A 12,683-nucleotide genomic window follows, 5' to 3' on the forward strand; every position below is an offset into this window, starting at 1 on the left:
CACTTTGTTTATATAGCGCTGTAAATTTACACAGCCGCTGTAGAATTGTAGAATCATAGAAGAGTTGGAAGAGACACATAGGATCAATACTTGTACTGGGAAGCTGTGATTGGGCAGAAATGCACGCTGCGACAAAAACCAAAGGGAGGGAGGAAAAGAAAGAAAAGATTTAAAAAGAAAGGAAGAAAGAGGTTAGAAAATGATATAACACGCAGTTTGTACACTTCGCGCATGTGTGTGCAACATGCGCTATGTGTCTGAAGTGGTTCTAAGAGTCTCGTCCACCTGTTGGGAAAAGTGGCTTCATCTAATCGATTAGCCAAAGTAATTAGGGAAGGCTGCACATGGAAAGAAGTTGTTGTTTGAAGAAGCTGTGCTGTTGTTTGTGGTGTGCCTCTGTGTTTGTTTGTGTAAGAAGGGGCCATTCCTAGCTACCTAGTTATGATCTTCCAAAGTCTGTCCCGAGAGAATCATTGGAAGAGACCGCAAGGGCCATCCAGTCCAACCCCATCCTGCCATGCAGGAACTCTCAGTCAAAGCATCCCCATTGACAGAAGGCCATCCAGCCTCTGCTTAAAGACCTCCAAGGAAGGAGAGTTTGGGTTGCTCTCCTGGGCTCCCAGATCCTCAGCTTGCCCTCTGATGAGAAAGAGCCAGGAGGAGCTTCTTGTCCTTTAGTAGTGGATGGATGGGATGGTGAAGTTTGTCCCTAGAAATGGGAGATGGTTGTGCATGACTGTCTGCAGTGGCCTAAAGGTGAGTCCACATGGGAAAGTGAGCAGTGAAACAGGAGAGACACTGTGTTGCTCACACAGTGGGATTATATAATGTGGGTGGTGCTGAAGATGCCATTGACTTGGAGCTCCATACTGGGCCCATCTTTGACATGTAATAGAGTATCTAAGGTTAACGAGGGCGTGTGGGGCTGTGCCCTACAATGTGGGGCAATGTGGGCAGATGGTGAGGGTGATTGCGGCTGGTTTGGCCGGGAGCAAAACCTGAGTCTGGAAAGAGTGAAGGGAACTGCTGGGATTTTATGCAGTGGACGGAGAAAGCTTTTCTTTTATTTCATGTTTATCATTTCAGAATACTTTGGACTTTAATGTCCTTGAGAATACTTGACTTTTAAATAAATTACTCTGATGTTTCCCATAAATTTATTCGACACATACAAATACATTAAATTTGTCATGTCATTGGTTACTAGAAACTGTGTCAGGATCAGTCGTGTTCCTTTAGTTAGTCTTAATCTTGTAGCACTTTTGAGACTGACTAGGAAAGAGTTGGCAGATGAGCTTTCGTCACTTCCTCAGATGCATATTATTATTATTATTATTATTATTATTATTATTATTATTATTATTATTATTATTATTATTATTAAAAGGGAATTATAGTCTGTATAGTCTGTAGAATCAGTATGTAGAGAGATCTTGTTGCACCTTTGAGACTAACTCAAGAAAGAAGTCGGCAGCATGAGTTTTCATAGACTTCAGTCTACTTCCTCAGATGCATATATACTTATATATATATATAGGTTACTCAGGCCTGGTTGCAAACAAATGTACTGGTAGCTAGTGAGGGTTCATAGATTTACTGAATGTTTGGGATGGAGGTGCCTTCCCTTTTCAGTTCGGGAATAGAGTGTCTTCTAGGATCTCTGTCTTGACAAAGGGACCTTGGGTTCTTGGCGTTGTAAAGGAGTTGTCTGGCTGTCGGAGGAGTAGAGGAGTAGGAGGAAGCAGTGATTGGCAGGAGGGCTTGTAGGATGTTGTTGACTTGGGCCTCCCAGGTTGCCTAAGGAGCAACAGGAGAGAAAGAGGGAGACTTTCTCTATGGTGTGTGCATGTGTGTAGTACATACCTAGTATCCATAAAGCTGGATGCTACAGGTGAACGGTTCCCCCCTTCGAAATAGAGAGAAAGGTCCAATACACACTGCAGAAACAACCCACTTTGAGACCGCTTTAACTGCCCTGGGGAATCCTGGGAATTGTAGTTTATTGTAGCACCAGAGCTCTCTGATAGAGAAGGCTCGATGTCCCACAAAACTACAGTTCCCCGAATTCTCCAGCATTGAGCCAGGGCAACTAAAGCGGTATCAAACTGGATTGTTTCTGCAGTGTGTTTTGGAGCAAAGTGACTCTTGGAGAGAAAAGGCCTTAAAGGCATTGAAGTGGAGGGCAGTGGAGGCTGGCAAGGCCATGATCTCCCAAAAGACTAGTGTCTAATCACCTTCCCCACCAACACACACACACCAAAGCAGCCTATATTAGGAGGCTGATAACTAATCCCCCAATAATTAATAAGTGAAAGAAGTTATGAGAGAGCGAAGGGACTGTTCTGAGGACAGATTTGGGAGAGACTCATCTGGATGCAGTACTGAAAGCTGTGGAGTAGGTTTACTTATGGCCTCCACTTTCTTTAGGTATGGGATTATAGTAAAGTGTAGCAGTAGGGATCTTTGATAGCCTTTTGGCTGAAGAATAGGGCATAAATATATTATTATTATTATTATTATTATTATTATTATTATTATTATTATTATTTTGCTAGAATTTTTGCATACCTCTAGCCTTCTTGCTTCCCTTTTTGTCCAGTTTTGGGAATGGATTTGTGAGGAGTGCTGAGACCAGTTGCCTTCTTGTTGTCTTGCTCTGGTGTGTTAGTGATAAAAGGAGCATGGACGGTGCTGTAGAGAGATCTTGTAGCACCTTTGAGACTCGCTGAAAGAAAGAAGTTGGCAGCATGAGCTTTTGTAGTCTTCAGCCTACTTCCTCAGATGCATATCATCATCATCATCATCATCATCATCATCATCATTATTATTCAAAGGTAATAATAATCTGCAGGATCAGTGCGTAGAGAGATCTTGTCGCCTCTTTGAAACTAAATGAAAGAAAGAAGTTGGCGGCAGGAGCTTTCCTAGGCTTCAGTCTACTTCCTCAGATGCATTTGGTGGAAGTAGACTGAAGCCTAGGAAAGCTCCTGCTGCCAGCCTCTTTCTCTCAGTGAGTCTCAAAGGGGCTGCAAGATCTCTCTACATTATTATTGTTGTTGTTGTTGTTGTTGTTGTTATACCCAACTGAATCTGAGGAAGTAGACCTAAGTCTAGGAAAGCTCCTGCTGCCAACTTCTTTCTTTCATTTAGTTTCAAAGAGGCGACAAGATCTCTCTACGCACTGATTCTGCAGACTAACATAGCTATATCTTTGAATCTTTTGAATCTTATAAGTTTGGTGGTGGTTGTGTTGTTGTATTCCTTCAAGTCGTTTTTTGACTCATGGCAACCTTGTCACAGAGTTTTCTTGGCAGAGTTTTTTATGTTTTTTTCAGCCGTCTTCGGCTTCATAGCCTTCAAAACCTACAAAAGCCTATGGATTCCGGCCGTGAAAGCTTTCAACTGCTTTAGAGGAGGTTAGCCCTTGCTTCCCCCTCTGAGGCTGAGAGAGTGTGACTTGATCAAGGTCACCCAGTGAGTTTCCATGAGATTCAAACCCTGTTCCCCCCAGAATCCTTGTCCAAAACTCAAACCACTTTGCGACTTTGGCTCTCTCGACTCGAATATTTTAGAGATGGTCATTAGATTTTTTTGGAGGCGAGCCTCCGATGATTGGAGGGTTCTAAGTGGGTTCTAAGCTGTCAGCTTTGTACTGAAAAAAGGGGGGAGCGGTATGGAGGCTGACCATTGGAAGTGGAAGGGGGTCTCTACCAGATGGCCGTCTGTCAATGGGGATGCTTGGATGGAGAGTTCCTGCATGGCAGGATGGCGGTGGACTGCATGGCCCTTGGGGTCTCTTCCAACTCTGCGATTCTACCGAAGTTGGGAAGGAGTTGCGGATGGAAGAGTTGGTCGGCCAGTGAGGCTGCTACTAATTTACAGACAATGATCCCCAAACTGTGCCCTTTATTAAGAGATTTTGGACCTCAGCTCCCAGAAGCCTCAGCCACGTTGACCAATATAGCCTGGGATTCTGGGAGCTGAAGTCCAAAATCCCTTCAAGGGTTTGGGGACCACTGTCTTATTCTTAGAGTTCCTAAGAGGTCCTCTTAGAGCAGGAGGGCACAACATACGGCCCGAGGAGGCCACATAGGGCCCGCCAAAGGATTTTGGGTGGCCTGCGAGGGGACTTCAAGGCTCCTCCACTGCTGAGGCTCCTTCTGAGGAGAGGGCCATGTTGAGGAGGAGGAGGAGGAAGGAGGAATGTGGCCCTGCAAGGATCCTCCTTTGCCCAGCTTCCTCCTGAGAAGCCCAGGCGGCAGAGGAAGAAGATGGGCATAATGCTTGCCCCTCAAGGCTCCTCTGTCACTTGGTCTCCTCCTGAGGAGACGTCCAGGCAGAGGAGGAGGAGGAGGAGGAGGAAGGTGGAATATTAATCACATTAATTAGTATTGGTTGATAATAATGAATGAATGAATATTTAATTAAAACCTATTTGCGGCCCAAAGAAGTTTAGCCCGCTCTAACTTTGGCCCACTATCTCCTGCCAAGTTGTTCAGGTCTGTCTTCGGAACTCTTCCCGAAAATAAAAAGGTGTCATTTTTGTCCCTAAAAAGGTGTAATTTTTGTCCTCTTTACCTTCGTTTTATTGTCGCGTTATTTCTGGTTTGTGAAAAACCTCCTCTTCAAACTTTATTTTTTTCTATTGTAAATCTACCCTCATCGCTCCGTATTTGTGGCTTTGATTATTCATGGATTTGGTTATTCACGGATTTGATGACTATGTTCTCTCTAGGAATATCTAGGTCCTCCAGTGCAACTCTATGGTCAACTTTAACCAAAAGTTGCACTGAAAGACCTAGAGATTCCTAGAGAGAAGAAGCTACTAGGGATTTGTAGCTCTTCCAGTGCAGTTCTATGGTCAATATCTGGCAGATGTTGACTGCAAAGTTGGACTGGAGGACCTAGAGATTCCCAGAGAGGTAGTGTTTTTGTTATTTGTGGGTTTTCCATATTCACGGGGGTCTTGTGCCCCTAACACCAGCGAATATGGAGGGACAAATGTACTTTAAATCCCGTTTCTTAGTGGGCTGCTTCTGTGATAAGGTCTTTAGAGTTCCTCCTTCTTTAAGGCAACTTGGGTTGGGGGCTGGTGGGTCGGTGGGGTGGGCGGGCTTGGGGGGGTCCCTGGGGCTGACTGTGATCCGTGCCCCTTCTTCTTTCCCTCCCTCCTTGGAAAAAGATGTTTAAAGAAGTTTAGCCTGTTTTAATGTTGGCCCCTACCTACTGCCAAGTTATACAGCTGTGTCTTTTTGAGTTTCGCCTTCTTTGGTCGGGGGTCTGGGCTTCTGGAGGTCTCTGGCTGACTATGGTCCGTGCCTCCGCTGTGCCCCTTCTCCTCCCCTCCCCCCCTTTTTATGCATCTCTGTATTAAAGTTTCTCCTTCTTTACCCAGGTCTCTCTTATAGTTTCTCCTTTTTATGCAGGTCTGTCTTAGAGTTCCTCCAGTTTTTATGAAGGTGTGTTTTAGAGTTTCTTCTTTGTGCAACTCTGCCTTAGAGCTTCTCCTCCTTTTTGTGCAGCTCTGTCCTAGAGTTTCTCTTCTTTGTGTAGGAGTGTCTTGGAGTCTCTCCTTTTTTACTCAGGTCTTTCTCATAGTTTGTACAGGTCTTAGAGTGCCTCCTTTTTTGCGCAAGTCTGTCTTAAGAGTCCCTCCTCCTTCGCGGCCGCTTGGGTCGGGGGCTGGTGGATGTGTGGGGCGTATGGGGCTTGTGGGGGTCCCTACTGACCGCGATCCGTGTCTGTGCCCCTTCCCTTCCCCTTGCCTTAGGTCTGGTTCAAGAACCGTCGGGCCAAGTGCCGCCAGCAACAGCAGCAGCAGCAGAGCGGGAGCGGGAACAAGAGCCGCCCGGCCAAGAAGAAGGCCTCCCCGGCCAGGGAGAGCTCAGGCTCGGAGAGCAGTGGTCAGTTCACCCCTCCGGCCGTCTCCAGCTCGGCTTCCTCGTCCTCCTCTTCGTCCTCTTCGTCCTCCTCCTCCTCCTCCGCTTTGAACGGGACTCCTGCGGGCTCCATCCCTTCCTCGACCTCCTTGAGCATCATCAGCACCACCAGCAGCACCAGTACCACCAGCATCCCTTCCGCGGTGGGGGCCTCGTCCATCTGGAGCCCGGCCTCCATCTCCCCGGGGGCTGAGCCCTTGGCATCCGGAGGGGCATCCTGCATGCAGCGCTCCTACTCGGCCATGGCACCCTACGGGCAAAGCGGAGGGTACGGGCAAGGGTACCCTGCTCCTCCTCCTCCTCCTCCACCTCCTCCACCCCCTCCTCCCTCCTCGGCCTCTTCTTACTTCGGGGGCGTGGAGTGTGGGTCCTACTTGCCCATGCATGCCCACCACCCGCAGCTCAGCCCCATGGCCGGTGCCCACCCTCATGCCCACCCTCACCACCCCCACCACCACCCCTTGGGCCAGGGATCCAGCCACCACCACCATCACCACCACCACCACCACCACCAGCCCCCTCCCGGCTATGGCCCTGCCACCCCCACGGCTCCCGCCCTCGCCTTCAACGCTGCCCCCGACTGCCTGGACTACAAGGAGAGCCCCCCGGTGCCCACCGCGGCCGCGGCCTCTGCCTCCTCCTGGAAGCTCAACTTCAACTCCCCGGACTGCCTCGACTACAAGGAGCAGGCCTCCTGGCGCTTCCAGGTCCTGTGAGGAGGGGAAAGACCCACACATACACAGATCCCCCCCAATATAAATATATATATCTACATACACCCCACCGAGCCCCCCATCCCTCCTCTGCTCTCCTCCAGAGCCAGAGGGTTCAGCAGCACTGCTATTTTTAAAGAAAAAGAGGAAGAAAGAAGAAGGAGGAGAAGGAGGAGAAGACAAGAGAGAGACCTCTCCCCATCCATCTATATCAGTATCTAAGCATGGGCTGCTGGGTCTGTTCCTTGGCGCTCTCTCGCTCTCTCTGGGATTATTATGTTCTCCTGACACTTATTTTTTTGGGAAGGACTGCAACTGGAGCTCCATCTGGGACTGACCCACTGCCCCTTCTGCCCTCCATCCATCCATCCATTCATCCATCCATCCATCCCTGGGCTCCAGACCTGACCTGGTCCCTGGGAGGGTAAGAAGCACTCTTTCTTCCCCCCATCTCCTCCATCTCCTTCCCCTTCCTTCCTTTTGGCTTGCTGGCCCACAGCAGACTTTTTTGTGTATAGCTCTTATAACGCCCCCCCCATCTCCCCTCCTTTCCTTCTCCTGCGCCCCCTTCCCTTTGGCTCGCCTTGCAGGGATTGTGTCCATAGAGAACCATCGAGAGTTGGAAGGGAGACCCCCAAGGGCCATCCAGTCCAACCCCCCATCCTGCCATGCAGGAACTCTCAATCAAAGCACCCCTGGCAGGGATAGTGGATCTCTAGGGGGACCCCTTTGGCATCCAGGGTTCAAACCGGGCACCGGGAGGGCGACATTAGAGTCCAGCCTGCATTTCCCGACTTTTCCTCTCCTCCTCCTCCTCCTCCCCAGCTTTAAAAATTATTTTTCTTTTTCAATGGGGGGGGGTAGTGTGGGTCGGGAAGGAGAGGGCAGGTGGGTTTCTTGGGGGGAAGAGAGAGCAGGGGAAGGAAGGGGGGAAGGAAGGGGGCAAGGAGGGGTCCCCTCCCTCGACCAAGGCCCCTCTTTCCAGAGAAGGGCAGGGGGCTGAAATGTAAGGCAAACCCTACCCCCACTCCATCCTCTTCGTACCCCCCTAATAAAATCCCAGCGGATGAAAGAAAGCCCTTGTCTGTGTGGTCCTTGCTGAGGAGGTGGGGGGGTGGTCCCCCAAGGAGGCATCAGAGGAGGAGGGAGGACTTCTACCCAAGATCCCCCCCCCGCACTGCTTTTGAAGGTCTGCCATTGGATTGGCCAGCAACCAACCATCTGGAAGGGCCCTAGACGCTGGGGAAGCCCACTTTGGGGAAGAGCCAAGACTTGCCAGGGCAGCCCCAGGGCTGGGACCAGGGCCCTCTAGCAGCACCCTTTGGGTTCTGAGGATGCCCCCTGCAAACCTCCCTGGCTGTGCCCCATTAAACCGTCCGGTTGGGGAGGGATGTTTCTGGAACACTAACCTTGCCCCTCCTCCTGCCCTACTTAGAGTTGGAAGAGAGCCCAAAGGCCATCCAGTCCAACCCCATTCTGCCATGCAGGAACTCACCATTGAAGCATCCAAGGCCTCCAGGGAGGGAGACTCCACAACTCTCCATTGAGGGAGTGTGTCAAACAGCCCTTACTGTCAAAAAGTTCTTCCTACTGTTTAGTGGAATCTCTTTTCCTGGACCTTGCATCCATTGCTCAGTGTCTTATTCTCTGGAGCAGCAGAAAACAAGCTTGCTCCCTCCTTAATAGAACTTCCCTTCAAAGGTTCTGGAGTTTGGTTCTGGAATTTGGTTCCAGGACCCTCAGTGGATACTCAAATCAGTGGATGTTTAAGTCCATTGAATACAACGGTGTAGTAAAATGTTGTCCCTTATATGAAATGCCAAAGTCAAGGGTTGCTTTTTTGGAATTTATATCATTTTGGAATATTTAGGTCTCTCTTAGAGTTTCTCCTTCTTTGTGTAGCTCTGTCTAAGAGTTCCTCCTTGGATTTAATGGATTTCACCTCTTGAGAGATGTCGTGTGCCTTCAAGTCGTTTGCGACTTATGGCGATCCTAAGGTCAAACTATCATTGGGTTTTCTTGGCAAGATTTGTTCAGAGGAGGTTTGCCATGGACGTCCCCTGAGGAGGCTGAGAGAGTGTGACTTCTTGCCCAAGGTCACCCAGTGGAGTTTCCATGGCTAAGGAGGGATTCGAACCCAGGTCTCCAGAGTGAAAGGGAGGCAAACGCAGGTTTGGGGAGCAGAGGGCCGGCTGGGAAGCTAAGGATGGATCCCGAGGAAGACAGACCCCCCCCCAAACGAAGCCGGGGCTGTGGGTGTCTCTCTTTCCACCTGCGACCCTCCCTCACAAAATTATCAAGAGCTAAAAAGATAGCCCTGCTTAAATAGAGTTGGCTTTCCATATCCACTGATTTTTCTTTATCCACGGACGTAAAGTATCTGAGGCTTGGAAATATCCCCCAAACCGATATAAATTCCCAAAAGCAAACTTTTGATTTTGACATTTTGTATAACGGACAACGTTGTATGCAATGGACTTAAACACCCGCAAATATGCCCAGATAATATGAACTTTGGATTTTGACATTTTTATCTAAGAGAGACACCGTTTTACTGCCCCTCGTGTTTCAACGGGACTTGAGCCTCCGAGGCAGTTTGGGCTGCGGCTGTTTGTTTGCTCCGAGGCGGTTCTCGTCCCCAGCAGAGACCCCAAAAGCGACTCAGACCCCAAGCTCTTTAGGAGGAACTCTCCGGAACCTCTCTCTAGAAAATAATCACAGCTAACCCTAGGCTTAGAAACAGAGTAGTAAGACTAGAAGGGAGAGAACGGCTGGACTTCCAGGTAGAAGTCAAAGGAAGAGGAGGTTTTTGAAATCCACATATATATATATTCTCATTCCTATTATCCCCAGTTGGGATAGACAGACAGATACAGTATATGGAGATTATATATATATATATATATATATATATATATATATATATATAGGGATTTCAAAAACTTCCTCTTCCTTTGACTTATACCCTAACTGGGAAGGGGACTAATATAAATCCACACACACACATACACACAGAGTAGAATTTATATTATATGTCTCTGTGTGTGTATTTAATGGGATTTCAAAAACTTCCTCTTCCTTTGACTTCCACCCGAAGTCCAGCTGTTCCTTCACTCCTACCTTTCCCCGCACTCTTCACTCCCATCTTTCTTTGGTCAAGCCTGTTTAGTTGCATATATATATATATATATATATATGCAGGTAACTAAAACGGCTTGACCAAAGAAAGCTGCATGGTGTGACCGAGTAATAAAAATCCCGGCGTGGTTATTCCGGGTGGGGAAAGGCCGGTGTCCAACTGGGAGAGCATCACTGCTAAAACCTTAAAACGTTTTGAGTGGATTTCATCCTTGGACCGGGGTTTATTTTTTGTTCGAGAAAAAACAACAACCCCCTAATCCTCCAGATCAGTTGAGCCTCAGGAGAGCCATTTCCCAGCCTCTGGGTTTAAGCAGCCTATTAATTGCTGCTAAATAATTAATTGCGGTCATTGACGAGGCGCAGGAGGAGATCGGAGCCAAGAGGCGGGTGCGAATGTTACCCGACTTCTCTAAAAAGACTGAAGACTGGGGCTGCATCCGCACTGGAGAGATAACCCGGTTTGGCACCGCTTTAACTCTTTGTCTAGATCAAGGCTGCTATGGAATTCTGGGAGTTGGAGTTGGTTGTGGGGCCCAAAATGAGGGACGTTCGAGGAAACTGCAGGACGCGACACAACAGATGAAAGCTCAGGACATTTACCAGAGAGGGATGCTCATCCATATGTTCCTTAGGATGCTCCAAAAGGAGGAGGACGCTTGGGAATTCCTCCTGGGCAGAAGGCTGGAGTGGAGGACGTGTCCGGGAAAAGGAGGACGACGCCTCTTTTTGTCTCAGGTTGCAGTCCTTCAAGTTCTTTCCGACTTATGGCGAACCTACCATGCAGTTTCCTTGGCCAGTTTCTTCTCTCCATGAGAAGGTCCAAAACACACTGCAGAAATAATCCGCCTTGAGACCGCTTTAACTGCCTTGGCTCAATACTAGGGAATTCTGGGAATTTTAATTTTGTGAGGCATTTAGCCTTCTCTGTCAGAGAGAGCTCTGGTGCCACAATAAACTACAATTCCCAAAATTCCTTAGTACTGAGCATGGGCAGTTAAAGCGGTCTCAAGGCGAATTATTTCTGCAGTGTGTTTTGGCCCTGATCGTAGTTTCTGAGCTAAAGGCACTCCTTCCAGAGATGCAAATGCAATGCTTCTCGGTCCTGCTCAGAATGGAGGACCTTTTGGGGTTCCTCCTGGGCAGAAGGCCATGAAATGTAGGACGAAAGGAGGCGAAAGCCAAAGTGCCCTCCATATGGACCCTCCCTCAGAAGCCTGAGTTTCTATTTCTATGTTTGGTGTGTTAGAAAATTTAATAGTGGTTTGGGTTATTAGTGGTTAAGAAGGTTTAGCAGCAGCAACAACAACACAACAACAAGCCTTTAGTCCACAGGTATTTGGTAAAAATCTACTGGGTCTGAGCTTCTGGCAAATGAACAGGATGCATTGGTCGGTGAAAAGAAATGTACTTTATTGCTACATCTAGGATCTACATAAATAACTAACCAGTAGAGAAATCTATACTTGGTAGAAGAGTCCCTAGAGCTGACTCTCATGGATGTAAGATGATGATGATGATGATGATGATGATGATAATAATAATAATAATAATAATAATAATAATAATAATAATAATAATTTTATCCTGTCCCTCTGTGCCACGTTAAACATTAAAATATTAAAATATGCATTCCAATAAAAATATACAACATTACAGTATACATCCCAATAAAAATACATTCCGTATTCCACAATCCCACTCAACCACCCCCTCTTTAAAATACAATTAAACAATTAATAGTTTAAAACATCGCTTAAAATAATAGCAAATCTTTAGTAGCGCAGCCTGGTTTCCGCTTCCATGCTTTGTAAGAGCAGAGAGAGAGGGAGAGACTGAACAAAAAGAGTAACAAACGTTTGTATGCCTAATAAATGAATGAATGGATGAATGAATGAGTAATAAAAGTTTATAAAGTAATAAAGGGAGGGGTATAGAAAATGACCTCTCCATAAGCAACACTGATCAAATGACCAGAGAGATAGACATCAGTGTCCCTGCATAGGAGACACTCCTCTTTTCAAGGAAAGAAAACACATTTATTTATTTAGATCGACAAAAGAGCTTCAAAAGCATTGATGCTAATCCTACAATGCTGAGGAGGAGGAGGAGGAGGAGGAGGAGCCTCCAAATGGAGGACCTTCTAGAGAAAAGAGGGGGAACAGGAGCACATGAGAAGCTCCAAACACGCCAAGACACTTTGGGGAGCTACTAAAACTAATGGCAGCACTTGCCCATAGGGAAACCATACTTTCCCATAGAGCAGTGGTTGCCCAAACTGTGCCCTTTATTAAGAGATTATTTATTTATTTATTTATTAAGAAGTTTTGGACTTCAGATCCCAAAAGCCTCAGCCATTTTGGCCAATAGTCTGGGATTCTGGGAGCTGAAGTCCAAAATCCCTTAATCAAGGGCACAGTTTGGGGAGCACTGTTACAAAGAATCCTTTATGCATTCCCTTTTTTTTTGATGCTGAATGTTTTAGCACACCAGTCTCTCTATATTCTCTATGGGCAAGTATTCCCCCATGACACTCTATGGACAAGTTAATTCCTAATGTTTCCCTACGGGCAAGAATTCCCCAATGATTCCCTATGGGCAAGTATAGTTTCCCTATGGACAAGTATTCCTCAATGTTACCCTATGGGCAAGTATTTCCCTATGATTCTCTATGGGCAAGTATGGTTTCCCTATGGGCATATATGCCCCAATGTTTCTCTATGGGCAAGAATTCCCCAATGTTTCCCTATGGACAAGTATAGGTTCCTTATGGGCATGTATTCCCCTATGATTCTCTATTGAGTCTATGGTCCTAGAGTCTATGGTTCTAGAACCAATGGTCCTAGAGTCTATGGTTCTAGAACCAATGGTCCTAGAGTCTATGGTTCTAGAA

The 12,683-nt window shown here is 47.2% G+C and overlaps 1 protein-coding gene across 2 annotated transcripts in view; it reads left to right on the forward strand.

Annotated features, from left to right (window-relative positions):
- Positions 1-7,471, forward strand: part of OTX1 (orthodenticle homeobox 1) — a 15,444-nt gene extending 7,973 nt beyond the window's left edge. For both annotated transcript variants that reach the window (XM_042444077.1, XM_042444130.1), the window contains one exon: positions 5,771-7,471. In XM_042444077.1, coding sequence (XP_042300011.1) covers positions 5,771-6,655 — 885 coding nt within the window. In that variant the 3' untranslated portion in view covers positions 6,656-7,471. The remainder of the gene's footprint in view (positions 1-5,770) is intronic.
- The last annotated feature ends 5,212 nt before the right edge of the window (positions 7,472-12,683 follow it).

Source organism: Sceloporus undulatus, chromosome 1, assembly GCF_019175285.1.
Source record: "Sceloporus undulatus isolate JIND9_A2432 ecotype Alabama chromosome 1, SceUnd_v1.1, whole genome shotgun sequence".
Taxonomy (NCBI): Eukaryota; Metazoa; Chordata; class Lepidosauria; order Squamata; family Phrynosomatidae; genus Sceloporus; species Sceloporus undulatus.